This window comes from Oncorhynchus keta, chromosome 12, assembly GCF_023373465.1.
Source record: "Oncorhynchus keta strain PuntledgeMale-10-30-2019 chromosome 12, Oket_V2, whole genome shotgun sequence".
Taxonomy (NCBI): domain Eukaryota; kingdom Metazoa; phylum Chordata; class Actinopteri; order Salmoniformes; family Salmonidae; genus Oncorhynchus; species Oncorhynchus keta.
In genome coordinates this window covers 24,260,824-24,288,460 of record NC_068432.1, presented here as the reverse complement: position 1 = coordinate 24,288,460, position 27,637 = coordinate 24,260,824, and the positions used below count along the sequence as shown (strand labels likewise).

Sequence of the window (27,637 nt, the reverse complement as noted above, 5' to 3'; positions counted from 1 at the left end):
AATATGATTTATGGGCACGTGCCTTGAGTGCCCAGTAGGTATTTGGCCATGATTATTACACTTTTAATTTTTTTTTTTAACTCTGACGTGTGATCCATCATTAAAAAGATTGACCTAGAGAATCTTTGATTGAAATACATGGGATAGTAATACTAGTATATACTAGTAATACTATATTAGTACTACTAATTGAACCATGTTATTTTCAAATACTCCAATTATCTTGATTATTAATAGAACATCAAACCTAAAAAGCTGCATAAACTCAGAGATAGACCCAATGTATGTGCATCTCCTCGTTGATGCCTACTCTTCATACCGGCAGCCTGAAACGTGTCCAGTGTATTTATTGTGACGTCATCAGAAGTGGACGGTAGATGAAGACGAATGTAAGCGTGTTGATCTCGCCCGGAGCAGGTAAACATCGGTAAAGTTTGGTTATAAACTGCTATGCAAAATGTTATGAAGGACACGAATTATGCCTCTCTTGAGGTGATATTGCGAAGTTGACTCAGGCTAGATAACGCGTTAGCTACATGCTTGTTCAATGGTAGCAGAGATGCTTTGAAGGTAACGTTAGCCTACTCTCAGAGTTCTGAATATTTTGTTCAAACAGTTAAGTTACCATAAATAAACATGCATGTATTCAGCCTTTGTATGTTCACAAATCCTATAAGATCAACTGATGTCTGGTCACTGTTTGTCTGAAGTGGAAACACAATTAGGGTAACGTTAGGTAGCTAGGTGATTTTAGTTCCAAACTAGTTAGCCAACTATGCGGGCCCTATAAATTCTGAGATGCGAACGGAATCGATGCAATTAAACAATAAACGTATTAAGTGAATTAGCACACGTTTATCAAAAGACAAACATAATGCATCAGTGATTCTTATTTAATGCAACTTTCTGAAGAGGCAACGACAAAATCCCCGTCTGTGTATGTGCGGCGCCCAGCTACCACTTACGTGTAGCCGTTAGAGATGATGCTAATGAAACATTGAATCTACCAGAAGATTTTAACTACAAAGTAGCCTATGCATACCTGCCAGAATGATATCATGATTATTTGCATAAATCCAAAAACATAACTAAATATCCTCTTGCTAGGTGCCCACTGGAATGATAGGGTACGTAACCCCAAAATTCGAAATTTCTCAATTGCCCCAGACCTCAAAAGTAGTCTCCTGATGTGGTTTACGCAGTATTGTTGACTTCGAACATCCAATAAAGTTGTTATTCGTATTAAATTAGAAGTGCGATTTTGATAGCAAAGAGCTGAAATAAATCTTGGGAAAATGGACACCTGGAAAACAGAATTTAGGGAAAAACAAAAAGGAATTAGAGAAAAAAGTAAAACAGATTTTATAGGGCCCTAATAGACTACGTAGCTAAGAGATGTAGCCTCCAATAAATTCACAGCCTTAAATCAACTTTCAGGTTTGACAAGTCTCAAGATGGATTCCCTATACAGCCAGGTAGCCATTGGAGTATTGGGAGGAGTGGGCTGTGGACTTTTCCTTGGCTGGCACTTCCGGGCTCGGTTCAGCAACTCTTCCAAAGACAACGGGGCGGCGATGGGGAATGGCAGTAGGGGTGAAACGTCCACCAGCATCATGGGAGAAGGAGGGGAGTTCAAAATGATCCTGGTGGTCCGATCCGACCTGAAGATGGGCAAGGGGAAAGTGGCCGCCCAGTGCTCACACGCCGCCGTGTCGGCCTATAAACAGGTCCAGCGCAGGAACCCTGAGCTTCTGAAACAATGGGAGTACTGTGGCCAACCCAAGGTTGTGGTTAAAGCTCCAGATGAGGACAGTCTGATAGAACTGCTAACCCATGCCAAAGAGGTAGGGCTGCCTGTCAGTCTGATCCAAGATGCAGGGAGGACCCAGATAGCGCCAGGATCCCGTACTGTGCTGGGAGTAGGCCCTGGAGCAGCTGATCTTGTGGACAAAGTCACTGGACACTTGAAGCTCTATTAGACACGAAATAAGACTTGAATGAGTTGTCTGTATTTGAAGTAGGATAATCATGGTCCACTTTAAAATGATTTTTTTTTATGGAGAAATTGTCATTTGGGAACTGTACATTAAAAGGTCCAAACATCATGTCATTTTGTCCTCACATTTGCATTAAAGGGGCTGATTCAGACCTAGAAAATGTACTTAAAACACTAAGTATTTGGTATTCAGGCATACCTTATTCAGTCGTAACGTGCTCTGCAGGTGTTGCTGGCTACCTTGCACGCTCTGAATACATTTCATTCAATTGCTGAAAACCCTCCCACTTGGTGGCCAAGAGATTTTCTTGTGGGGTTATCAGTACATTTATCTAATCTATCGAGAGAATGGGTTGAGAACATTAGGGATCAATGAAAGGAAGCCATCTCAATGTATGCATATGTCTGTTTCAGCACCAATTGAAAGATGTAAATATAATCTGATCTTGTAGGTTCAGGAAATAATTTATCAAACTGGTTTGGAGAGCCTTTCCACACAAAATATTGGTAAAAACAGTGGTTTGATTAATCCCAAAAGTTGCCATATTCAGTTCTTTAACCCAAAGTAATGTTGGAAGGTTAGTGTACAATAGGTTATACCTTCATCTATTACCTACACCAACCATTGGGTTCAAACTGTTACGGCTTGGTCTGCACAACATCGTGATTTATTTAGCCTAAGTCTTTAAAATATATAGTACCAGTCAGATTCGACACGCCTACTCAAGGGTTTTTCTTTTCACTATTTTCTACATTGTAAAATTAATAGTGAAGACATCAAACTATGAAATAACACATGGAATCAGGCAGTAACCAAGTGTTAAATCAAAGTGTTGTCCTGTTGAAAAACAAATGATAGTCCCACTAAACACAACCATATGGGATGGCGTATCGCTGCAGAATGCCGTGGTAGCCATTTAACATTCTTACATAAAAAAATAAAAACAATTAACCTTTAACTAGGCAAGTCAGTTAAGAACAAATTATTTTTTACAATGACGGCCTCCTTAGGGGACAGACGCTGGGATTAAAAACGTACAACAAAAAATATATAGGACACAACACTACATAGACCTAACACGGAACCCAAACCGGCTGTGCGCGTGCGTCATCGTGTATGCTCCATCGTGCATATTTCTTTTGTCCCCCAACACAACGCGATCACGACACGCAGGTTAAAATATCAAAACAAACTCAACCAATGACAATGCTTTTCAACCTGTCCCCAAATTAAACATTTATGGCAATTTAGCTAGTTAGCTTGCACTTGCTAGCTAATTTTGTCCTAATTAGCTAGCTTGCTGTTGCTAGCCACTTTGTCTTGGGATATAAACATTAAGTTGTTATTTTACCTTAAATGTACAAGGTCCTCTACTCCGACAATTAATCCACACACAACGGTCAACCGAATTGTTTCTAGTCATCTCTCCTTCCAGGCTTTTTCATCTTTGAACTTATGGTGATTGGTATCTAAACTTTCATAGTATTACCACGACAACTGGCAACACAATTCATCTTTCAATCACCCACGTGGGTATAACCAATGAGATGGCATGTGGCATGCCTGTTTCTATAAACCAATGAGATCCCTTGGCAACGCAGATGCGTGCGAGCAGCGTGGGTACAATAATTGAATTACAGATTTCTAAATGTATTTTGCAACGCGAGTGGTGTAGTCAGGGTATTAGACAACATAGCAAGGCAGCAACACATGACAAAACATAACTTGGTAGTAGCACAAAACATAATACAAACAACAGCACAAAGGGCAAGAAGGTAGACAATAGTGCAGACAACTGTCAGTAAGTGTCCATGATTGAGTCTTTGAATGAAGAGATTGAGAACTGTCCAGTTTGAGTTTGTTTCAGCTCATTCCAGTTGCTAGCTGCAGCATACTGAAAAGAGGAGCGACCCAGGGATGTGTGAGCTTTGGGGACCTTTAACAGAATGTGACTGGTAGAACGGGTGTTGTATGTGGAGGATGAGGGCTGCAGTAGATATCTCAGATGGGAGGGGGTGAGGCCAAAGCGGGTTTTATAAATAAGCATCCAATCAGTGGGTCTTGTAACAGGTATACAGAGATGACCAGTTTACAGTGGAGTATAGAGTGCAGTGATGTGTCCTATAAGGAGCATGGGTTGAAAATCTGATGGCCTAATGGTAAAGAACTTCAAGCCACTCGAGAGCACCCTTAACTGCCGATCTATAAATTGTCTCCGTAATCTAGCATGGGAAGGATGGTCATCAATCAGGGTTAGTTTGGCAGCTGGGGTGAAAGAGGAGCAATTACAATAGAGGAAACAAAGTCTAGATTTAACTTTAGCCTGCAGCTTTAGTATGTTCTGAGAGAAGGACAGTGTACTGTCTAGCCATACTCCCAAGTACTTGTATGAGGTGACTACCTCAAGCTCTAAACCCTCAGAGGTAGTAATCACACCTGCAGGGAGAGGGGCATTCTTCTTACCAAACCACATGACCTTTGTTTTGGAGGTGTTCAGAATGAGGTTAAGGGTAGAGAACTTATTGGAAACTAAGAAAGCTTTGTTGTAGAGCTTTTAACACAAAATCCGGAGAGGGGCCAGCTGAGTATAAGACTATGAACTGTTGCATAGTTTGTGGTTGTGACTACAGTGATAAATAAGGTAGCACTTTCTGCAAGCTGACAGGTATTGTCAATTTAAAACTTGCACAAGACAGATGTACAATTCTCAACTTGATTCATTATAGTTAGGAACCATGTCCCTGTTTGACCGCTAGGTTATGACTCATACTGCTGTACTCTTATCCCCTAATAGAATAGGTTACTTTTGAACAGACAGACAGACTCAATAGACTGGCATTCTAGCAGTAACTGACCCAATAGGCATACAGTTAACTTTGGCTGTGCTTGAACTACCCAAAACCAATCTGAGCACTGGCTTGTAGTTAAAACGTACTGTATTGTACATATGGAGTGATATGGATTTTCCTTACAGGATGCCTTGATAAGGTTCATAAGATGTAAGAGACCATCACAAATGTTGACCGTGCACAGTGGATGGCCGTATATATTCTAAATATTGAGTTGTCACCAATCATTGACACCCAGCACGTGATCTACAACAAACGGTCGGTGTGTTAGTCTGACAAAAAAGTTCAGAAGGGAACGAGACTTGACTCGACTTTTCTTGACAAACAAGAAGCCTTTATTTTATGTGGAAAAGAAAACTGCCATTTCATTCATCATGATCCAGAGATTCTGCACAATGTATTTAAGTGCACTGTTAAATCTAAAGTCATTTGTTTTTAGAGAGTATAGGGTAGATTAATGTCTTTGTATACACGCAAGCCTTCGATAAAAACACCAAATTACCACAGTCCTGTGATTAATTAGATCAGAGGGCAAACTGATGAGTCGTGTCCCAAATGGCACCCTATTCCCTACATAGTGCAAAACCCCTATGGGCCCTTGTCAAAAATAATTCAGTATATAGGGAGTAGGGTGCCATTTTGGACACAGGCAAAGAAAGAAAACGAACCTGGCAGGACAGAGGCTATTATGTTTTATATTCTCTCTTCTGTACACTCCAGAACAGTGACCTGGAGCAGGGTGCAAGGTGTGGTTAGTTAGTAAAACACATAGGTCTAACTGAACTGAAGAACAGGGCTTCTTTAATGCTAGTAATAAATCCCTCCTAAATGGAATGGTCCCACACAAGAGCACTCTTTACAGCACAAGGAAAGGTTTGTGACACGCAGCAGAGTTCATCTCTACACCGCACGGTCTGACTGGAGAATGTGCATATGCTTGGAATGGGAAGGATGGAAATCATGTCTGTATGCATTTTAAAATCAATTTTCTTCTCATCGAGAGCTACACAACCCCTTCAACCCTGTGTAGGTCATTACTGGTATTGTACGTAGTGTTTCTAGTTGGTTTGTGGTTCGTGGAAGCGGCAGTCGTGTTCAAATATAGAACGTTGTAACTTTAGTTTCTGAATATACAATAATTAAATGCATTTTACAGACTGACAGAACAAGCTGCTCACACATCTACACGAGTTTCTTCTCACTACAGAGTGCAAATCAGATGCTTCACAACAACCTTTATTAAGGACTCGCTCTTCCCACAAGCCCCCTCATTGTACATAAAAATGGACAAGTTACATTAGTAAATATAATGGAATGTGGGAAAAAAAATCCTTGTCATCCAATCCTTTTCTTTGACAATGGAAATTAAATTGAGTCCTTCATGACAAAAAGGAAAACGATAATTAAACAGAGTAATAACTGCTTGTTGGAATCCCCTGTATGTTGCGAGTAGAAGATGGTAATGGCTGGTGAAGGACTGAGCTGAGTGGGGGATGAAGGATGGGCTCCAGGGTTGCTCCGGACCAGAAGGGCCTTCACATGCTGTAGCCGAAGCCTGGCTGTGCCTGAGGGGCCTGGGGATAGCCCGCAGGGGCCTGGTAACCATAGCCATAGGCCTGCTGGGGGGGTACGGGCACACTGGGGCCAGCAGTCAACATCAGCTGGGGTGTGCCTGGAGGAGAGTTACACATGTATTAGATTAGAATCTATTCAGATTTGATTTGTTTACTCATTCACAAAATTGTTTTAGCATGGCGTACAAGTCACAGCGCAACTCTGTCAACATTCCAGAGTGCAAAGGAAGGAGTGGGGCAATGCTCCTTTAATCTTTTTTCAGTTTTTTTTATAGAACAGAGAGACTGGAGAGATCGAGTCAAAGGGCAGTGGGCCAGATTCAAACCAATTTTGACTCTGGCATATGTCCAAGTCAGACATACTAACCACAAGGAAGCTTAAATGTGTTGTTCACTTGACTATCGCCTTTCTGCTGCAGAAGGACAAGGAAGTGAGTTTTGATCAGTTATGGACAGAAACATAATGCTGAAAACATGTTGGCTCAGCATTTTAAATGACCAGGACCTGTTAGGAGGAGAAATACCAGCGTTTTGACACAGGAACTATTATGAATGATACGAATCTCAAAATTGTGATTGAGACAGCCCTATACACATATGCATGTCACCAATAAACACCCCCCAAAAAATGTACATGACATTTTATACATTTCTCATTACCATTTACTTTGTCTTAGAGTCAAAACTTTACTACTTGCTGTACAAAAGGCTAGGTAATGAGGAGTCAGTGTGAACAGCTGTACATGGTCTCCGTTCAAGTGTGTTGATCAGTTAATGTTACTTTAAAATACAACTGTACAGATGGACTCTTTTCTGGTTATAGACTGCACTTACACGGCCCCATTGAGATGTACAGAGGACACACCACTACACGGAAAAGCCCTCTATGGGGCTTTGCTTTCACAGAACCGATCAATGGCAAAGATTAAAGGTGCACCCTCTATACATTTCTATGGGCTGCTGCTGCCAAACAACCTTTCTCCACTCGAGAACTAAATGAGGAAACAAGTTGAGATTGAATCATGGAAACACACCCGGTAAAGAGAAGATTATGTAAAGGTTACGTGTTACTTTAATTGATTATGTAAAGTAATCACCTGACTTAGAATTCCTTACAATCAAATGCCGACCGCATTATCTACCAAGAGAATTCTCTTCAATTATAGTCACAGCCATGTATATCCCCTTCCAAGCAGATAACTCGACGGCCCTGAAAGAACTTCACTGGACACCATATCCTGAGGCTGCATTTATTGTAGCTGGGTTTAGTCAATTCTATCAGCATATCGAATGCACGACACTGGCTGGTCGTATTCTGGACCATTGCTCCTCTAACTTCCGTGATGCAAATCTGACCATAACTCCATTGTGTTGCTCCCAGCATATAGACAGAAACTAAAACAGGAAACAACCGTGCTCAGGTCAAGCCAATGCTGGTCCGACCAATCGGATTCCATGCTTCAAGATTGCTTCGATCACATGGACTGGGATATGTTCCGGGTAGCCTCAGACAATAACATTGACTTTGACTGAGCAAGTTTATTAGCAAGTGCATCGGTGATGTTGTATCCACTGTGACTATAAAAACCTTCCATAACCAGAGGATTGATGGCAGAATTTGAGGACAATACAGTGCCACGGTCGGTATCCCTAGCCGCGTCCTCAGTGCATGCGCAGACCAGCTTTAAATAACGCCACTTTAATAATGCCTACATATCCTACATTACTCATCTCATATGTATATACTGCATCTTGCCTATGCCACACAGCCATCGCTCATCCATATTTATATGTACATATTCTTAGTCATCCTTTTACATTTGTGTATAAGGTAGTCGGAACTAGAAGCACAAGCATTTCGCTACCCTCGCATTACCATGTGTATGTGACCAATACAATTTGAGTTGGTACTTTTGTAACACGGTACCCCCCAACACTGCTAGTGAATGATGCGCGAGGTACTTACCATAGACTATGGGTTGGGTCTCTGTCGCCTGCTCCTCCTCTTTCCGTAGGGACTCGGAGGTCTCCAGCTTGTCCACCTGGAATAAAGGACAAAAAGAACAATGAAACACAGCTACAAGCAGGCAGGCCTTAGAAGACTAATGTGCTGGAAAGTCGTCATTCATCGACTCTTCTTTCATTTAGTAGTTAAATGAAATGTTAAGTGATTGATGGACAAGACCGTTCCCGGTGTGTAAAGTGTACATTTTAGGTGATTTTTATTTAACACATACAAGGCTGCTGTGAGCTGCCTCGTCGACATACATTTAAAACTAGTGAAGAAAAATGAGCATTAAGATATGCATGACTGGAGAAAGACTCCATTGACTTTGGTCCCTCCATTCAGCCACCAATCTGTACTTGAAGTTTTCAGATATACATTGCTATGTATGTAGAAAACTAAACCCATATCAAGTATGAATCAGGCCTACAAAAGCAGGAATGCCAACTACCCGATGGTATTTTCACTGATTTATCTAAGAACCATTCAACCTTCCTCATAAATCTAACATACTTAGTTTATAGCTTGTCAATATCAGCCCACTAACTCCAATCCTGGGAGTGATGTTTTAAGCATAGCAGTAAAAATAGCAGCTTTCCAAACGTTGTTAGGAAGAAAACTTAATTGTTTTGGCAAGATGCATTTTGAGCAAATTAAAATACACCCCCTTTTTCTTCACTATGTCTAGCTGTGATTCTCTGTTTAAAGTGGGTTTAATTCCCTCCATACTTCCTGTTAGGAAAGTAAGTAACTACCATCAGTAAATCTCTTCCCACAAAATCCCAACAAGCCAATGCTTCATTGAAAGGAGAAGAGCAACATGCTACAGTAGTTGTTAGAGCTGGTTAACAGTGTGCATGAAAGAGGCATAAGTACTACAGCGCAGAGGGAGTGAAAGCTTGGGATGATTTGTAGTCCAGCCACTCATGGACCCTTATTCCCATCAGCCAACAGCAATGTCTCCTAGCTACTCAATGGCATGGCCTCTTATCACATGCATATTTTAAAACCAGAGAACATTTCCAAAAGTGCAGGTACCATTACCCGTTTCTCACACAAACATACATTGCCTTCAGAAAGTATTCATAACCCTTGACTTTTTCCACATTGTGCCACTGATCTACACACAATACAAATAAAATCAATAAGTATATAACCCCTTTGTTATTGCAAGTCTAAACACATTCAGTCGTACAAATGTGCATAACAAGTCAAAGTTGCATGGACTCACAATAGTGGAGAAGATTTCATATTTTTATGATTACCCCACACACAAGTATCTGTTCAGGTCCCTCAGTCGAGTAGTGAATTTCAACCACAAAGACTAGGGAAGTTTTCCAATGCCTCGCAAAGAAGGGCACCTATTGGTAGATGGGTCAAAATAAATTACAGTAGACATTGAATATCCCTTTGAGCATGGTGAAGTTATTAATTACACTTTGGATGGTGTATCAGTACACCCAGTCACTACAAAGATACAGGTGCCCTTCCTAACTCAGTTGCTGGAGAGGTAGGAAACCACTCAGGGATTTCACCATGAGGCCAATGGTGACTTTAAAAACAGTTCCAGTTTAATGGCTGTGATAGGAGAAAACAGGATGGATCAACTACAGTTACTCAACACTACTAACCTAAATGATGGAGTGAAAAGGAATACAAATATTCCAAAACATGCATCCTGTATGCTAATAAATTTACTTTTTGTCCTGAATACAAAGCATTATGTTTGGGGCAAATCCAACAGCACACATTACTGAGTACCACTTCATATTTTAAAGCAAGGAGGTGGCTGCATCATGTTATGGGTATTCTAGTCATTGGCAAGGATAAAAAGGATAAAGGGAAAACAGAGCTAAGCACAGGCAAAAATACTAGAGGAAAAGCTGGTTCAGTCTACTTTCCAACAGACAATGGGAGATGAAGTCACCTTTCAAAGGTTAATAACCTAAAACACAAGACCAAATATACACTGGAGTTGCTTACCAAGACGACATTGAATGTTCCCAAGTTGCTTGGTTACAGTTTTGACATAAAATGGCTGTATGACAATGATCATCAACCAGAGCTTGAAGAAAGATTTTCCAAAGAAGACTCACAGCTGTAATTTTTTGCCAAAGGTGATTCTAACATATATTGACTCAGGGGGTTGAATACTAATATAAATCAAGATTAGTTTTATTTTTCATTAATCTTTCAAAATAGTGTAGATCGTTAAGACTTAAATCCATTTTAATCCCAATTTGTGAAAAAGGTCAAGGGGTGTGAATACTTTCTGAAGAAACTAAACATACAGTACATACTCTCCTAGATACAGTGTAAATGTCCATGAAGGAATGCACTTTCCAGTTACTGCCCGTGAAAAATGTACTTAGATTTTTATGTTGCTGCTCAGCTTCCAATTCACTGTCAATACAAACATGACAGTTTTAATTGTAAACCCGGTGGTTCGAGCCCTGGTTGACTGAAAGCCGTGGTATCAGACCATAAACCATGGGTATGACAAAGAAGTACTATTTACTGGTTTAATTACATTGATAACCAGGTTATAATCACAATAAGGCACCTCAAGGGTTTGTGGTATAAGACTAATATACCACAGCTAAGGGCTGTATCCAGGCAGTCCGCGATGCGTCGTGCATAAGAGCCCTTAGCCTTGGTATATTGCCCATTTACCTCAGGCCTTATTACTTAAATGTCATCACTACAAAATGTGTAATTTCTGAAACATTTTGAAAAAACTGCATTCTCTTCACAAACAATAATGAATTGATTGGCTCACAGTTTTAGTACTATGGTTAAATGCAGTCTCCAACTCGTTTGCAGTCCTTTTTGAAAAAAGGTCTTAACTATGTGCCGGCAGTATGTGGAGACTCAAGACGGAGTTCATTAAAAGGCGTTCCAACTTATTCTACAAAATTAACTTTTCTCTCAGACACTTGGGGCATCAAGGGTGCTTTAGTGGGTTGAAAGGTCAGGACTGGAAACCAATGGCAGACTGGCGTCGTTGGTAGTCTTCCTCAGACTACGGGTTGTCATTGTTGAGTAACTAGATCTACTACAGTGCTTGGCTGCCCAGTCGGTGAGAGTCCGTTTGAGAGGACACTACTCGGTGTGTGGGTGTTTGGATAAATGATAGTGTAATAGATGAGACTTAAAATAAAACTCATGCAGATTCCTGAGGTTGCAGACCTTCAAGATAAATTAACAAAAATAAAGAGATGGAATATAGGAATAGACTTTCACCTTTTCCTTAATTGCATTAACCTGGAAGGGAATTCAAGAAGCGCAGCTTAGATAATGAATATCAGTTTCCCATAGTGCAGAGAGCAGGCTGAGACAGCATACAGAGACAGGCAACCAAATACACTGTAGAAAATACAGTAACACTCCTGTCAAATGAAGTCAAACAATTCCTGAATATTTATAGTTTAATTGTTAAATTATCCTTTCCATCCTAATAAATATTGTTTAAGATAAGTATTGTAGTTATCTTTTTCACATTTACATGAATCAAAATAGTTTACTGTGCTGGCCAAATATGACAATTGGCAAAATGTTTACAATTTAGTAGGCTAGTGTACAGCAGTACTAAAATATTGAGAGCAGAGCAGTCCAGACTGCATTAGCCCTGTTCTATTGATAGACAGACATGCTAGAACTAGCATCCTCCATTGGCTGGCCTAGAGAGCTGCTGGACTACTGTTCCATTCAGAGCCATATAATACATGTAGTGCCTTCAGAAGGATTCAGACCTTGAACTTTTCCACATTTTGTTACATTACAGCTTAATCTAAAATGTATTATTTTTTCCCCCTGATCAATCTACACACAATACCCCAAAATGACAAAGCAAAAACAGATTTGTATACATTTTTGCTTATTTACAGACTCCTGGCTGTGTGCTTAGGGTCATTGTCCTGTTGGAAGGTGAACCTTCACCTCAGTCTGAGGTCCTGAGCGCTCTGGAGCAGGTTTTGGTCAAGGATCTCTGATTTGCTCCATTCATCTGTCCCTCAATCCTAACAAGACTCCCAGTCCCTGCCGCTGAAAAACATCTCCACAGCATGATGCTGCCACCATGCTTCAATGTGGGGATGGTGCCCTCGGGCTCTTGGTCACCTCCCTGACCAAGGCCCTTCTCCCCCCATTGCTCAGTTTGGCCGGGAGGCAAGCTCTAGGAAGAGTCTTGGTGGTTCCAAACTTCTTCCATTTAAGAATGATGGAGGCCACTGTGTTGTTGGGGACCTTCAATGCTGCAGACATTTTTTGATACTCTTCCCCAGATCTGTGCATCAACACAATCCTGTCTCGGAGCTCTATTGACAATTCCTTCGACCTCATGGCTTGGTTTTTGCTCTGACATACTGTGGGACCTTACATAGACAGGTGTGTGCCTTTCCAAATCATGTCCAATCAATTGAATTTACCACAGATTGACTCCAATAACATTGTAGAAACATCAAGGATAAATCAATGGAAACAGGATGCACCCGAGCTCAATTTCAAGTCTCATACCAAAGGGTCTGAGTACTTATGTAAATAAGGCATCTTTTTTGTTCAATATATCTGCAAAAATTACTAAACCTGTTTTCACTTTGTCATTATGGGGTATTTGTGTGAAGATTGCTGAGAATTGTTTTATTTAATCCATTTTTAGAATAACACAGAACCCAAACCGGCTGTGCATAAATTTATTTTGTTCCCCTACACCAAACGCGATCATGACACGCAGGTTAAAATATAAAAGCAAACTTTGAACCAATGACATTCATTTGGGGACAGGTCGAAAAGCATTAAATATTTATGGCAATTTAGCTAGTTAGCTTACACTTGCTAGCTAATTTGTCCTGGGATATAAACATTGAGTTATATTATCTGCAATGCTCAAGGTCCTCTACTCCGACAATTAATCCACACATAAAACGGTCAACCGAATCGTTTCTAGTCATCTCTCCTCCTTCCAGGTTTTTCAATCTTTGAACTTACATGGTGATTGGAATCTAAACTTTCATAGTATTACAACGAAGAAATGGCAACACAGTTCGTCTTTCAATCACCCACGTGGGTATAACCAATGAGGAGATGGCACGTGGGTACCTGCATCTATAAACCAATGAGGAGATGGGAGAGGCAGGACTTGCAGCGCGATCTGCGTCAGAAATAGGATTGACTTCTATTTTAGCCCTTGGCAAAGCAGACCCGGACGAGCAGTGTGGGTGCAATAATTGAATAACAGATACCTACATTTATTTTGCAACGCTCGCAGTATGGTCAGGGTATAAGGCTAATGTAACAAAATTAGGAAAAGTCAAGGGGTCTGAATACTTTCTGAAGGCACTGTAATATGTAGCTTAGGACTGACCCCATTTAGTCGACTGGTCAATTGTTTGGTCGATAGGCTGTTGGTCGATCAGTCAAATTTGAGATTTGTGGTTCCAACCGCTGTCTTTTCGTGAGATGCAGAGTAGGTAAACGGATGATCTCCACATGTGTGGTTCCCCCCATGAAGCAGAAAGGAGGTGTGATGGTGCTTTGCTGGTGGCACTGTCAGTGATTTATTTAGAAGGCAAACTTAACCAGCATTGCTACCACAGCATTCCGCAGGGATATGTAATCCCATCTGGTTCTCTCTTAGTGGGACTATCATTTGTTTTTCAACAGGACAATGACCCAACACATGTCCAGGCTGTGTAAGGGCTATTTGACCAAGAAGGAGAGTGATCGAGTGCTGCATCAGATGACCTGGCCTCCACAATCACCCAACCTCAACCCAATTGTGATGGTTTGGGATGAGTTGGACCGCAGAGTGAAGGAAAAGCAGCCAACAAGTGCTCAGCATGTGGGATCTCCTTCAAGACTGTTAGAAAAGCATTCTAGGTGAAGCTGGTTGAGAGAATGCAAAGCTGTCATCAAGGCAAAGGGTGGCTACTTTGAAGAAAATCCAAATATAACACTTTTTTGGTTACTACATAATTCCATGTGTTATTTCATAGTTGAGGTCAATGTAGAAAATAGTATAAAATAAAGTAAAAACCTTGAATGAGTGGGTATGTCTGAACTTTTGACTGGTACTGTAGATGGAGAGATAGATATGGCTGTGGTGGAGGTGTGCAGACAGACATGCTCAAGTCACAGCAATCCCACATGCAGCATCCAATGACAAACCACTTACTTGGCACTTAATATCAATGACAAGAAAACAAACTGGACTCTAGAGAGGAACTAAAAATAGTTTCAAAGCAGAGGGGACACCACCTTGAAACAATGCATCAACAAGACACTTGCACTGTACTAAAATTCCATTTTAATTTCAGATGATGCAGTTTAATTTGTCAGCGCATTAAAACAATAAATAAATCAATTACTGTCTTTGATATGGAAAGGGTAAACAAAAAAGCTGTAAAATGGTTAACAAAAGAGGGGAATTCAAACTAATGGCATGAGTATAAGGCATCGGAGCAGAGGTTTGTTTAGCTTGATCAAACTCAGACAAACAGAAGAGACGAGGCACTAAAAAGGCAAGTTGATAGAAAAACAAAATAAATAACTGTCTTCCTCTAGAGTCTACTGGCATGCCACACATATAAATAGAATAAATAGAATATTCTACTGATTTCAGTAATTATATTTCTATTACAACACACATGCTGCGAAGTCTAGACTGCTGGACTGAGTTCTAATGGAATCATTGAAGAATCTCTGGTAGAAACTAAACTTGCCATATAAAAATAAGGTATTGTGCTACTGACTAAGTGGCTTTTCAAACATGGCCAACTACTAAAAGCAGTTGACTGTGCAACAGAAGATCACTGCAGTGTGTTTGGATGGCTTTGGGTCAAAGTGGACGATGGTATTTAGGATCAGATTATTTTCACTCAATCCTAACCTTAAAGGGGCCAAATCAGCAGTTGCTGCATCCTTTTTTGGACTTAAAAATTAACAATGTGTACCAATTGATTTGTGAAGAATATAACTTAAATGCTTCATGAGCTTAGTTCAGTCAGCTGTCATACCCCATCAGAACACAATATCAGCTTCTTTACTCCAATGATTGTAAACAAAGTAAACATATAACCTCAAAACATGGTTAAAACTATGATTTTGTTGTCAGTCCATAGCTCTGTCTATGAATTTTAGAGTGGTTACATTTCTCCAGTCTCGTCCCTCAGCTTTTAGCAAAACAGGGGCGGGGACTTCATTTGTTGTTGTTTCAACTGCTGATTGCCACTTTAACCTTTTGGGGTAAGCCATTGCAAACAGACCCTAGATCAATGATTAGGGGACAGTTCACCCAACTACCTCTGAAAGCAGACCTGGGTCGTGTTCATTAGCCACCAAATGGAATAAAACGGACATTTTCCGTTGCATGCCTTAATGAACACATAGAATAAAACCGCTTTGCCCACTCAACACTCCACCTAGCCAAGTCCAAACAGCCACCAACCTTGGAGAGGTACTCTCTCATGACCTGGATGAAGTAGGGCATGGAGAAGTCCATGATGTTGTGCTTCCAGGCCGTCTCCAGCACCACGTCTGGCCTCAGCAGGTCGTAGCAGGTGAAAAGGCAGGCGGCAAAGCACTCCTTCTTGTCCTCCATCAGGAACCAGCCCAACAGCTCCTCAGCCAGCTCCGTGTCCTTAGACTCTGACGCGTACTGCATGGCATCCTGGAGGAAAATGGGAACTATGAGGAGGAGGTTCAAGATCAGGAAAGTGACTTGATACTTTAGAGGGGAAGGTAGATACCAAGACAAAGTGGCAGGTGTGGTGCAATCTAGTAATGCTTAGAAAGTATAGGACTTATTCCACCTAGGCATAACTTTAATATCCCATTGAGAATTTCTGATTTGCAACAAAGTACACCAACAATCATCTTAACCACTAAATTTACCAGAAAATAATTCCCATTATCCACCTCTCTCTCCTAACAAATTACATTAAATGACAATGGCACTTTCCCCAGTGAATGGCAGTCTAAGGAGAAACATGCCCTGGTAAGGAGAAGGGAATGAATGATTACCTTGTAGAGTCTGTCCTTCTTGCAGAGCTCCACACTCTGTTTCCAGCGGTTGTTACCCTTGAAGAGGTACGCAGCGATTCTCCTGAACTCCATCAGCTCGTGTTTCTCCAGGCGCTGGGCCAGCGAGATGTTGTCGAAGTTGTCATAGGCATCTATAGACGTCCTCAGAGCCTGAGACCGCGGAGGGAAGAAAGGATGAGGAAGGAGTTACTTTGTTGTTCAGTGAAGCAATAAACACTGGTTTCACGTAAAGGTAATAGAAATGTTACTGTATATAGAGACAGTTTGCCAGACCCAGATTAAAGGGATTTTTTATTTATTTTTTTATTTTTATTTCACCTTTATTTAACCAGGTAGGCTAGTTGAGAACAAGTTCTCATTTGCAACTGCGACCTGGCCAAGATAAAGCATAGCAGTGTGAACAGACAACACAGAGTTACACATGGAGTAAACAATTAGCAAGTCAATAACACAGTAGAAAAAAATGGGCAGTCTATATACAATGTGTGCAAAAGGCATGAGGAGGTAGGCGAATAATACAATTTTGCAGATTAACACTGGAGTGATAAATGATCAGATGGGCATGTACAGGTAGAGATATTGGTGTGCAAAAGAGCAGAAAAGTAAATAAATAAAAACAGTATAAAAACAGTATGGGAATGAGGTAGGTGAAAAAGGGTGAGCTATTTACCTATAGACTATATACAGCTGCAGCGATCGGTTAGCTGCTCGGATAGCTGATGTTTGAAGTTGGTGAGGGAGATAAAAGTCTCCAACTTCAGCGATTTTTGCAATTCGTTCCAGTCACAGGCAGCAGAGTACTGGAACGAAACAAATGAGGTGTTGGCTTTAGGGATGATCAGTGAGATACACCTGCTGGAGCGCGTGCACGGATGGGTGTTGCCATCGTGACCAGTGAACTGAGATAAGGCGGAGCTTTACCTAGCATGGACTTGTAGATGACCTGGAGCCAGTGGGTCTGACGAATATGTAGTGAGGGCCAATAGAGCATACAAGGCAGTGGTGGGTGGTATAAGGTGCTTTAGTGACAAACGGATGGCACTGTGATAGACTGCATCCAGTTTGCTGAGTAGAGTGTTGGAAGCCATTTTGTAGATGACATCCGAAGTCGAGGATCGGTAGGATAGTCAGTTTTACTAGGTAAGCTTGGCAGCGTGTGAAGGAGGCTTTGTTGAATAGAAAGCCGACTCTGGATTTGATTTTTTTGATTGGAGATGTTTGATGTGAGTCTGGAAGGAGAGTTTGCAGTCTAGCCAGACACCTAGGTACTTATAGATGTCCACATATTCAAGGTTGGAACCATCCAGGGTGGTGATGCTAGTCGGGCATGCGGGTTCGGTTGAAAAGCATGCATTTGGTTTTACTCGCGTTTAAGAGCAGTTGGAGGCCACGGAAGGAGTGCTGTATGGCATTGAAGCTCGTTTGAAGGTTGGATAGCACAGTGTCCAATGACGGGCCGAAAGTATATAGAATGGTTCTGTACTAGAGGTGGATCAGGAATCGCCCGCAGCAAGAGCAACATCATTGATATATACAGAGAAAAGAGTCGGCCCGAGCTGAACCCTGTGGCACCCCATAGAGACTGCCAGAGGACCGGACAGCATGCCCTCTGATTTGACACACTGAACTCTGTCTGCAAAGTAATTGGTGAACCAGGCAAGGCAGTCATCCGAAAAACCGAGGCTGTTGAGTCTGCCGATAAGAATTTGGTGATTGACAGAGTCGAAAGCCTTGGCGAGGTCGATGAAGACGGCTGCACAGTACTGTCTTTTATCGATGGCGGTTATGATATCATTTAGTACCTTGAGTGTGGCTGAGGTGCACCCGTGACTCGGAAACCAGATTGCACAGCGGAGAAGGTACGGTGGGATTCGAGATGGTCAGTGACCTGTTTGTTGACTTGGCTTTCGAAGACCTTAGATAGGCAGGGCAGGATGGATATAGGTCTATAGCAGTTTGGGGGGTGTCTCCCCCTTTGAAGAGGGGGATGACTGCGGCAGCTTTCAATCCTTGGGGATCTCAGACGATATGAAAGAGAGGTTGAACAGGCTGGTAATAGGGGTGGACAATGGCGGCAGATAGTTTCAGAAATAGCGGGTCCAGATTGTCAAGCCCAGCTGATTTGTACGGGTCCAGGTTTTGCAGCTCTTTCAGAACATCTGCTATCTGGATTTGGGTAAAGGGGAACCTGGAGAGGCTTGGGTGAGGAACTACGGGGGGGCGGAGCTGTTGGCCGAAGTAGCCAGGCGGAAGGCATGGCCAGCCGTTGAGAAGTGCTTATTGAAGTTTTCGATAATCATGGATTTATCGGTGGAGACCGTGTTTCCTAGCCTCAGTGCAGTGGGCAGCTGGGAGGAGGTGCTCTTGTTCTCCATGGACTTCACAGTGTCCCAGAACTTTTGGAGTTGGAGCTACAGGATGCAAACTTCTGCCTGAAGAAGCTGGCCTTAACTTTCCTGACTGACTGCATATTGGTTCCTGACTTCCCTGAACAGTTGCATATCACGGGGCTATTCGATGCTATTGCAGTCCGCCACAGGATGTTTTTGTGCTGGTCGAGGGCAGTCAGGTCTGGAGTGAACCAAGGGCTGTATCTGTTCTTGGTTCTGCATTTTTGAACGGAGCATGCTTATCTAAAATGGTGAGGAAGTTATTTTTAAAGAATGACCAGGCATCCTCAACTGACGGGATGAGGTCAATGTCCTTCCAGGATACACGGGCCAGGTCGATTAGAAAGGCCTGCTCACAGAAGTGTTTTAGGGAGCGTTTGACAGTGATGAGGGGTGGTCGTTTGACTGCGGCTCCGTGGCGGATACAGGCGATGAGGCAGTGATCGCTGAGATCCTGGTTGAAGACAGCGGAGGTATATTTGGAGGGCCAGTTGGTCAGGCGTCTATGAGGGTGCCCTTGTTTACAGAGTTAGGGTTGTACCTGGTGGGTTCCTTGATGATTTGAGTGAGATTGAGGGCATCTAGCTTAGATTGTAGGACTGCCGGGGTGTTAAGCATATCCCAGTTTAGGTCACCTAACAGAACAAACTCTGAAGCTAGATGGGGGCGATCAATTCACAAATGGTGTCCAGGGCGCAGCTGGGAGCTGACGGGGGGTCGGTAGCAGGCGGCAACAGTGATAGACTTGTTTCTGGAGAGAGTAATTTTCAAAATTAGTAGTTCAAACTGTTTGGGTATGGACCTGGAAAGTATGACATTACTTTGCAGGCTATCTCTGCAGTAGACTGCGACTCCGCCCCCTTTGGCAGTTCTATCTTGACGGAAGATGTTATAGTTGGGTATGGAAATCTCTGAATTTTTGGTGGCCTTCCTGAGCCAGGATTCAGACACGGCAAGGACATCAGGGTTAGCAGAGTGTGCTAAAGCAGTGAGTAAAACAAACTTAGGGAGGAGGCTTCTGATGTTGACATGCATAAAACCAAGACTTTTTCGATCACAGAAGTCAACAAATGAGGGTACCTGGGGGCATGCAGGGCCTGGGTTTACCTCCACATCAGAACAGAGAAGGAGTAGTATGAGGGTGCGACTAAAGGCTATCAAAAGCCTAGAGCGTTGGGGGCAGAGGATAAGAGGAGCAGGTTTCTGGGCATGGTAGAATATATTCAGGGCATAATGCGCAGACAGGGGTATGGTGGGGTGCGGGTACAGCGGAGGTAAGCCCAGGCACTGGGTGATGATGAGAGGTTGTATCTCTGGACATGCTGGTTGTAATGGGTGAGGTCACCGCATGTGTGGGGGTGGGACAAAGGAGGTAACATTATGCAGAGTGGATCTAGGGGCTCCATTGTGAACTAAAACAATGATAACTAACCTGAACAACAGTATACAAGGCATATTGACATTTGGGAGAGACATACAGCGAGGCATACAGTAATCACAGGTGTTGAATTGGGAAAGCTAGCTAAAAACAGTAGGCGAGGCTAATCAGCTAGCACAACAAACAGCAGGTAAAATGGCGTTGACTAGGCAACTGGGCCGACAGATAAACAAACAAGCAGAATGGGGTACCGTGATTAATGGACAGTCCAGCGTTGTCAGCTATGTAGCCAAGAGATCAGTGTCCAGGGGCAGCGGTGGATGGGCAGGGAAGCTGGGCTGGCGAGTGTTATCCAGGTTTTTTTTTAAAAACTAACAATGACTAAATAGCTTGTAGCTAGTTAGCTGGTTAGCGTCTGGAGGTTCTTGAGTGTGTCATAAAAATAAATAAAAATTAAAAGTGATAGCGAATCCGTATCACAGTGGGTGAGGCAGGTTTCCGGAAGGTATAAACAAATAAAAATCAAAGAGAGATAGAAAGTAAATGGGTTCAGAAGTGTTTGGGATGAGGTGAGTCAGATCCAGGCCCAGTTAACAGTTCGGGCATAGCCGTTAGCAGGCCGAATAGCAAGTAGGGAGATAGCGAGGGCTAGAGAGCTAACCTTGGGGGACGTCGCGATGGGGTGAGTCTGTTTATTCCTCTTCTTGCGGTGACATCGACAGACCGGTCGTGGGCCCGGGTAATTGTAGCCCAGGATTATGCTACAGGAGCTCTAGTGCGCTGGGTGAGCTGGAGACACAGCGTTTCAGAAAGCTCGCGGGCCTTGGCCAGCAGATGGATCTTTGGCGATGTCGCAACGAAAAAGCCTGTTGAAACCACCTCGGACGATTATGTCGGCGGACCAGTCGTGATGGATCGGCGGCGCTCCGTGTCGGCAGTAAAGGGTCCAGGCCAATTGGCAAAAGAGGTATCGTTGGGCCTCTTCGGCTAGTCGGGAGGTGGGCTTAGCTCAAGGCTAACTGTAGCTTGTTTTGGGCCAGAGACGTTGGCCAGGAGTAGCCACTCGGAATTGCAGCTAGCTAGTTGATGATCCGGTGTAAAGGTTCAGAGCTTGCGGTAGGAACCGGAGATGTGGTAGAGAAAGAGCAGTCTGATATGCTCTGGGTTGATGTCGCTGGTGTTCTAGTTAGCTTAGAAGACCGCTAGCAATGGCTAACTGAGTACGAGCTAGTAGCTAGTTAGCTGGCTAGCTTCTGATGGTGGAGTTCTAAAGTAAAGTATAGAAAAGGCGGATCCGTACCACATTGGGTGATGCGGGTTGCAGGAGACATATTCAGCTCTAGTTTGAAAGTGAGATTAAAATATGTGAAATATATACAGAAAAAACGAAGAAAACTATATTTACACTAGACAGGACGGGACAAGACAAAACATACGTCCGACTGCTACGCCATCTTGATTTTCATCATACTTTGGCATACCAATAATAAGTATCCTTTTATCTACTTCCTTAGAGTCAGATCAACTCATGGATACTATTTGTATGTGCCTGCATCCATTATGAAGGAAGTTAATATTAGCTTGTGAAACTACCTCTTAACGCAATGACTGGGAGTCTATGGCATCTACTAGCATGCTAGCAGTTATCGTTGTGCTAACACTACTTAGAAACTTCAACCTGCACGCAGAGACAAAAGGGTATCCACGAGTTAATCTGACTGGGGAAATAGAAAAGGCCTAATTGACAAAATCCTTAAGTATCTCTTTAAGCCTAGTCCTACATAAAAGATATTCGATGGAAAATGTGTCCGTCTTCCTTGCTTGACAATGTAACCAACAAAAGAAATTGACCACAAACCTGATAGTCCTCTTCTGTGATGAAGAGGTTGCTAAGTGCTTCATTGACAGACTTGTTGTTGTGGTTCTGTACTGAGCGCAGGTAGGGCTTGACCAGGGGTAGCTGTTTCACCTGGACCACACACACACCGTTGATTACTAGAACTGCATTCACTTTAAGCAGAGTGCACTGTACTATACATATTGTTTCAGTCTTAGAGTAACTACTATAAAAGGTATCAATGCTTCAGTTTCCTGTGTTGGCAGATAGGGGGGGACAGAGAGCTCGTCTCACCTTGCTGAAGAAGTTGACAGCACGGGAGTGGTCCAGTCTGGGGGACAGCACTATGAGCAGGTCATTCAGTAACAACGGCTTGAACTCCAAATAGAACTGAGTTGCTTTGTAATACAGCTCCACGTTGGCCACCTACACAGTCACAGGAAAGAGAGATTGTCATGTATGAAACTATTGTGAAGAGAAGCCAATATGCATGCATATGTACAATTTTAACATTTTAAATGGTTTAATAACTGTAAGTGTATTGAGAGGTTTCAATGTACTTTAAAAAGAAACACTGAACAATATCACATTAAGTCAAGCTTTGTCATAGTTCCTATGCAGCAATGACTGGTACCTTGGTGATAATGTCTTTGAACTGGCCCTCCTTCCAGGCGTCTGTGGGATGGTTCATCATGGTGATGATGGCATTGTCAAACTCCTCGTACTTATCGTACAGGAACACCAGCTCCGCCCACAGGTGGGCCTGCTCCGCCGCCCGCAGAACCTTTGGAATGTTGACTCTGGACCAGAAGAGCTCCAGGTGCTCCCTCATCTTCTGAGGTTTGAATTTGGAGTAGAGGATGGCCAGCTCAGTGAACATGCCCATGTGAGCCCGCTCCAACCCCAGGGCTGCCTCCAGCATGGTGATCAGCTCCTCAAAGTAAGCACGGTCCTGAACATGGGGGGGGATTGGTTAAAGGTCGTTGAGTGTTTGTAGAAGGAAAAGCATTAAGAGGTTCTAAAGCACCAAATGTGATTGTCGGGTGTGTGGAGAGAGGTGGACGAAATTAAGATTTTTCAAGTTGACTACACTGAACACAAATTTAATACAAACAACCTTGACAGCGTCTAGCAGCAAGGAGGATAAGGTGCATCGAGACCGAGTGGGTTGTGTGTGTGTGTGTGTGTGTGTGTGCATCAGTCTTACCTGGTAGTAGTTGATGAGTTCCTCCAGTTCATCAGCATGCACCACGATGTGGAGGCCACACATCTGGGCCAGCCGGAATTCCTTCCCATCCACGCAAGCGAAGCACACCTCCTTCCAGGTCCTAGTGCTGTTGGCCTTGCGCGCCCCGTCTACCGCCGCCTGGTACTCCCCGAGGTGAACCAGGGTGGACGCCAGGCGGCCGAAGTTGGACACGTTGTTGTACAGTAACTTGGCCGCATCGTACATTTTCTCGTCATAACAGCGGTCGCCGACCTTAGGTGAGGAGAATCGTATGACTGTCAATCAACATCTTACATAAGGAGTTGTTCGGGAAAACAAACTAGGAGCGAAAAATCACATCACCGTTTATATTTCCCATTGAATAAAACAACCTGTTGTATGCAGTCAGGCCTATAGTAACACTACCTGTTGTATGCAGTCAGGCCTATAGTAACACTACCTGTTGTATGCAGTCAGGCCTATAGTAACACTACCTGTTGTATGCAGTCAGGCCTATAGAAACACTACCTGTTGTATGCAGTCAGGCCTATAGAAACACTACCTGTTGTATGCAGTCAGGCCTATAGTAACACTACCTGTTGTATGCAGTCAGGCCTATAGTAACACTACCTGTTGTATGCAGTCAGGCCTATAGTAACACTACCTGTTGTATGCAGTCAGGCCTATAGTAACACTACCTGTTGTATGCAGTCAGGCCTATAGTAACACTACCTGTTGTATGCAGTCAGGCCTATAGTAACACTACCTGTTGTATGCAGTCAGGCCTATAGAAACACTACCTGTTGTATGCAGTCAGGCCTATAGTAACACTACCTGTTGTATGCAGTCAGGCCTATAGTAACACTACCTGTTGTATGCAGTCAGGCCTATAGTAACACTACCTGTTGTATGCAGTCAGGCCTATAGTAACACTACCTGTTGTATGCAGTCAGGCCTATAGTAACACTACCTGTTGTATGCAGTCAGGCCTATAGTAACACTAATGCAGTCAGGCCTATAGTAACACTACCTGTTGTATGCAGTCAGGCCTATAGTAACACTACCTGTACCTGTTGTATGCAGTCAGGCCTATAGTAACACTACCTGTTGTATGCAGTCAGGCCTATAGTAACATAGAATGCAGTCAGGCCTATAGTAACACTACCTGTTGTATGCAGTCAGGCCTATAGTAACACTACCTGTTGTATGCAGTCAGGCCTATAGTAACACTACCTGTTGTATGCAGTCAGGCCTATAGTAACACTACCTGTTGTATGCAGTCAGGCCTATAGTAACACTACCTGTTGTATGCAGTCAGGCCTATAGTAACACTACCTGTTGTATGCAGTCAGGCCTGCAGTCAGGCCTATAGTAACACTACCTGTTGTATGCAGTCAGGCCTAACACTACCTGTTGTAACAGTCAGGCCTACCTGTTGTATGCAGTCAGGCCTATAGTAACACTACCTGTTGTATGCAGTCAGGCCTATAGTAACACTACCTGTTGTATGCAGTCAGGCCTATAGTAACACTACCTGTTGTATGCAGTCAGGCCTATAGTAACACTACCTGTTGTATGCAGTCAGGCCTATAGTAACACTACCTGTTGTATGCAGTCAGGCCTATAGTAACACTACCTGTTGTATGCAGTCAGGCCTATAGTAACACTACCTGTTGTATGCAGTCAGGCCTATAGTAACACTACACCTGTTGTATGCAGTCAGGCCTATAGTAACACTACCTGTTGTATGCAGTCAGGCCTATAGTAACACTACCTGTTGTATGCAGTCAGGTAACACTACCTATGCAGTCAATAGTAACACTACCTGTTGTATGCAGTCAGGCCTATAGTAACACTACCTGTTGTATGCAGTCAGGCCTATAGTAACACTACCTGTTGTATGCAGTCAGGCCTATAGTAACACTACCTGTTGTATGCAGTCAGGCCTATAGTAACACTACCTGTTGTATGCAGTCAGGCCTATAGTAACACTACCTGTTGTATGCAGTCAGGCCTATAGTACTACCTGTTGTATGCAGTCAGGCCCTGCAGTCAGGCCTATAGTAACACTACCTGTTGTATGCAGTCAGGCCTATAGTAACACTACCTGTTGTATGCAGTCAGGCCTATAGTAACACTACCTGTTGTATGCAGTCAGGCCTATAGTAACACTAGGCCTATAGTAACACTACCTGTATGCAGTCAGGTTAGTAACACTACCTGTTGTATGCAGTCAGGCCTATAGTAACACTACCTGTTGTATGCAGTCAGGCCTATAGTAACACTACCTGTTGTATGCAGTCAGGCCTATAGTAACACTACCTGTTGTATGCAGTCAGGCCTATAGTAACACTACCTGTTGTATGCAGTCAGGCCTATAGTAACACTACCTGTTGTATGCAGTCAGGCCTATAGTAACACTACCTGTTGTATGCAGTCAGGCCTATAGTAACACTACCTGTTGTATGCAGTCAGGCCTATAGTAACACTACCTGTTGTATGCAGTCAGGCCTATAGTAACACTACCTGTTGTATGCAGTCAGGCCTATAGTAACACTACCTGTTGTATGCAGTCAGGCCTATAGTAACACTACCTGTTGTATGCAGTCAGGCCTATAGTAACACTACCTGTTGTATGCAGTCAGGCCTATAGTAACACTACCTGTTGTATGCAGTCAGGCCTATAGTAACACTACCTGTTGTATGCAGTCAGGCCTATAGTAACACTACCTGTTGTATGCAGTCAGGCCTATAGTAACACTACCTGTTGTATGCAGTCAGGCCTATAGTAACACTACCTGTTGTATGCAGTCAGGCCTATAGTAACACTACCTGTTGTATGCAGTCAGGCCTATAGTAACACTACCTGTTGTATGCAGTCAGGCCTATAGTAACACTACCTGTTGTATGCAGTCAGGCCTATAGTAACACTACCTGTTGTATGCAGTCAGGCCTATAGTAACACTACCTGTTGTATGCAGTCAGGCCTATAGTAACACTACCTGTTGTATGCAGTCAGGCCTATAGTAACAGTGCCTGTTATGCAACGGCGTATTAAAAACCTAGATCGCTGACGCTAGGTCTTTGCCAATAAGAGTTTTTGAAGCCACCAGGCCACCATAATCCTACTCCTCCTTTCAGGGCTTTGATTAATGGAAGCTATTCAGGGGGAAAATTATATCCCCACATTAAAATAGCCAACTTGTCAACAATGTCATAATGTGCGGCATATGGATGCAGCCAGCACCAATTCAAGGCATGTTGGAAAACATTTGATATGGAAGCACCAAAATGAACTTTTTCTATCTGAGACAGACCGCTCCTGACAGCTTGTGGTACTGTGTAACCATAGCAATACATGTTAGCAAATGTCTGTATATTGTGTGTATGTACAATTGAACTGCTGTTCTTCTGGATTTTCTAGTCCTTTCAACTGTTGAACAAATATTGTGCATTGACAATGAATGTAGTTAAAGCTAGCAGCCATCCTAGTACCTACATGACATATTGTGTACAAAAAAAGGCCACTGGGGAACCCATGTTTTTTATAGTAGAGTGAATCTAGTCTTAGGCTTTTATACTAAGAGTAATTTAGTGATCGTGACTATTACAATGTCTATGTATTGGCTTCATGCGGGAGTAACTTTACACCTGATTGATCTTAAATTGGTCAGCAATATTGAAAACATTATGGGATAATGGATTCTCTTCTCCAGCTTTACATTATACAATCGACATTGTGTTGCTTTGTAATGTAGAGTTGAGCGATTAATATGTATTTTTTTTCATACCACTGTTGTATGAAATGAACTGAAGCCAATCATTTTTCAAAAATGGAAAATTAAACACATTGGAATATTTTAGTTCTTACGTCGCAATGCCCACTAAAACTACTTTTTTTGTTGTCCTTGAAACATTACCGAAATGCTGTAAAGTCAGTGTCATAATGAACAGTGACTTCAGAACAGTGCCCGCTATCAGTCATCTCGTGAATACATACTCAGTGGCCAGTTAATTAGGTACGGTACATGTTGTATTGATTTGTCGACAGTACCTGTTGGATGTGGGCGTTGTTGGGTCCGTTGATGAACTCCTCCAGCTCAGCCAGGCGGTTGGTCTTGGCCAGGGCAAAGATCAGCTCTGTCTCCACATAGGACTCCCGGGCCTTCTTACGGGCCATCTGAAGGAACTTCACTAGGTCCTCCCAGTTACCTAACACACACACACACACACACACACACAAGAACAACCATTCGTCAGCTAAGAGAGGCTGGGAGGTTACAGTACCTTGGATCCTGATGTCAGTCAGTGAGCCAATGATGATTACAGAAAGTCACCAAAAACAGCTGGAAATTTTGCA

The 27,637-nt window shown here is 42.8% G+C and overlaps 2 protein-coding genes across 4 annotated transcripts in view; one reads left to right on the top strand and one right to left on the bottom strand.

The window, feature by feature from the left end:
- Positions 1 to 258: 258 nt before the first annotated feature.
- On the top strand, positions 259 to 2,105 carry ptrh2 (peptidyl-tRNA hydrolase 2). 3 transcript variants are annotated; one of them, XM_035757685.2, is made up of 2 exons: positions 259 to 417; positions 1,438 to 2,105. In XM_035757685.2, exons 1-2 carry the CDS (start codon positions 378 to 380, stop codon positions 1,977 to 1,979), a joined length of 582 nt encoding a protein of 193 aa, XP_035613578.1. In that variant the 5' UTR covers positions 259 to 377; the 3' UTR covers positions 1,980 to 2,105. The 3 variants fall into 3 exon arrangements, with proteins under 3 accessions (XP_035613578.1, XP_035613579.1, XP_035613580.1); XM_035757686.1 differs by having other exon boundaries at positions 305 to 427; XM_035757687.2 differs by lacking the exon at positions 259 to 417 and adding an exon at positions 423 to 570.
- A 3,961-nt stretch (positions 2,106 to 6,066) lies between these two features.
- The window catches only part of LOC118371991 (clathrin heavy chain 1), a 69,895-nt gene continuing 48,324 nt past the window's right edge, over positions 6,067 to 27,637 (bottom strand). The window contains exons 22-30 of the mRNA XM_052457887.1: positions 27,332 to 27,489; positions 23,278 to 23,550; positions 22,705 to 23,022; positions 22,365 to 22,496; positions 22,092 to 22,202; positions 16,445 to 16,615; positions 15,870 to 16,091; positions 8,387 to 8,462; positions 6,067 to 6,518 (exon numbers count right to left, since the gene is read on the bottom strand). Of these exons, the coding sequence (XP_052313847.1) occupies positions 6,382 to 6,518; positions 8,387 to 8,462; positions 15,870 to 16,091; positions 16,445 to 16,615; positions 22,092 to 22,202; positions 22,365 to 22,496; positions 22,705 to 23,022; positions 23,278 to 23,550; positions 27,332 to 27,489 (1,598 nt within the window). The 3' untranslated portion in view covers positions 6,067 to 6,381. The remainder of the gene's footprint in view (positions 6,519 to 8,386; positions 8,463 to 15,869; positions 16,092 to 16,444; positions 16,616 to 22,091; positions 22,203 to 22,364; positions 22,497 to 22,704; positions 23,023 to 23,277; positions 23,551 to 27,331; positions 27,490 to 27,637) is intronic.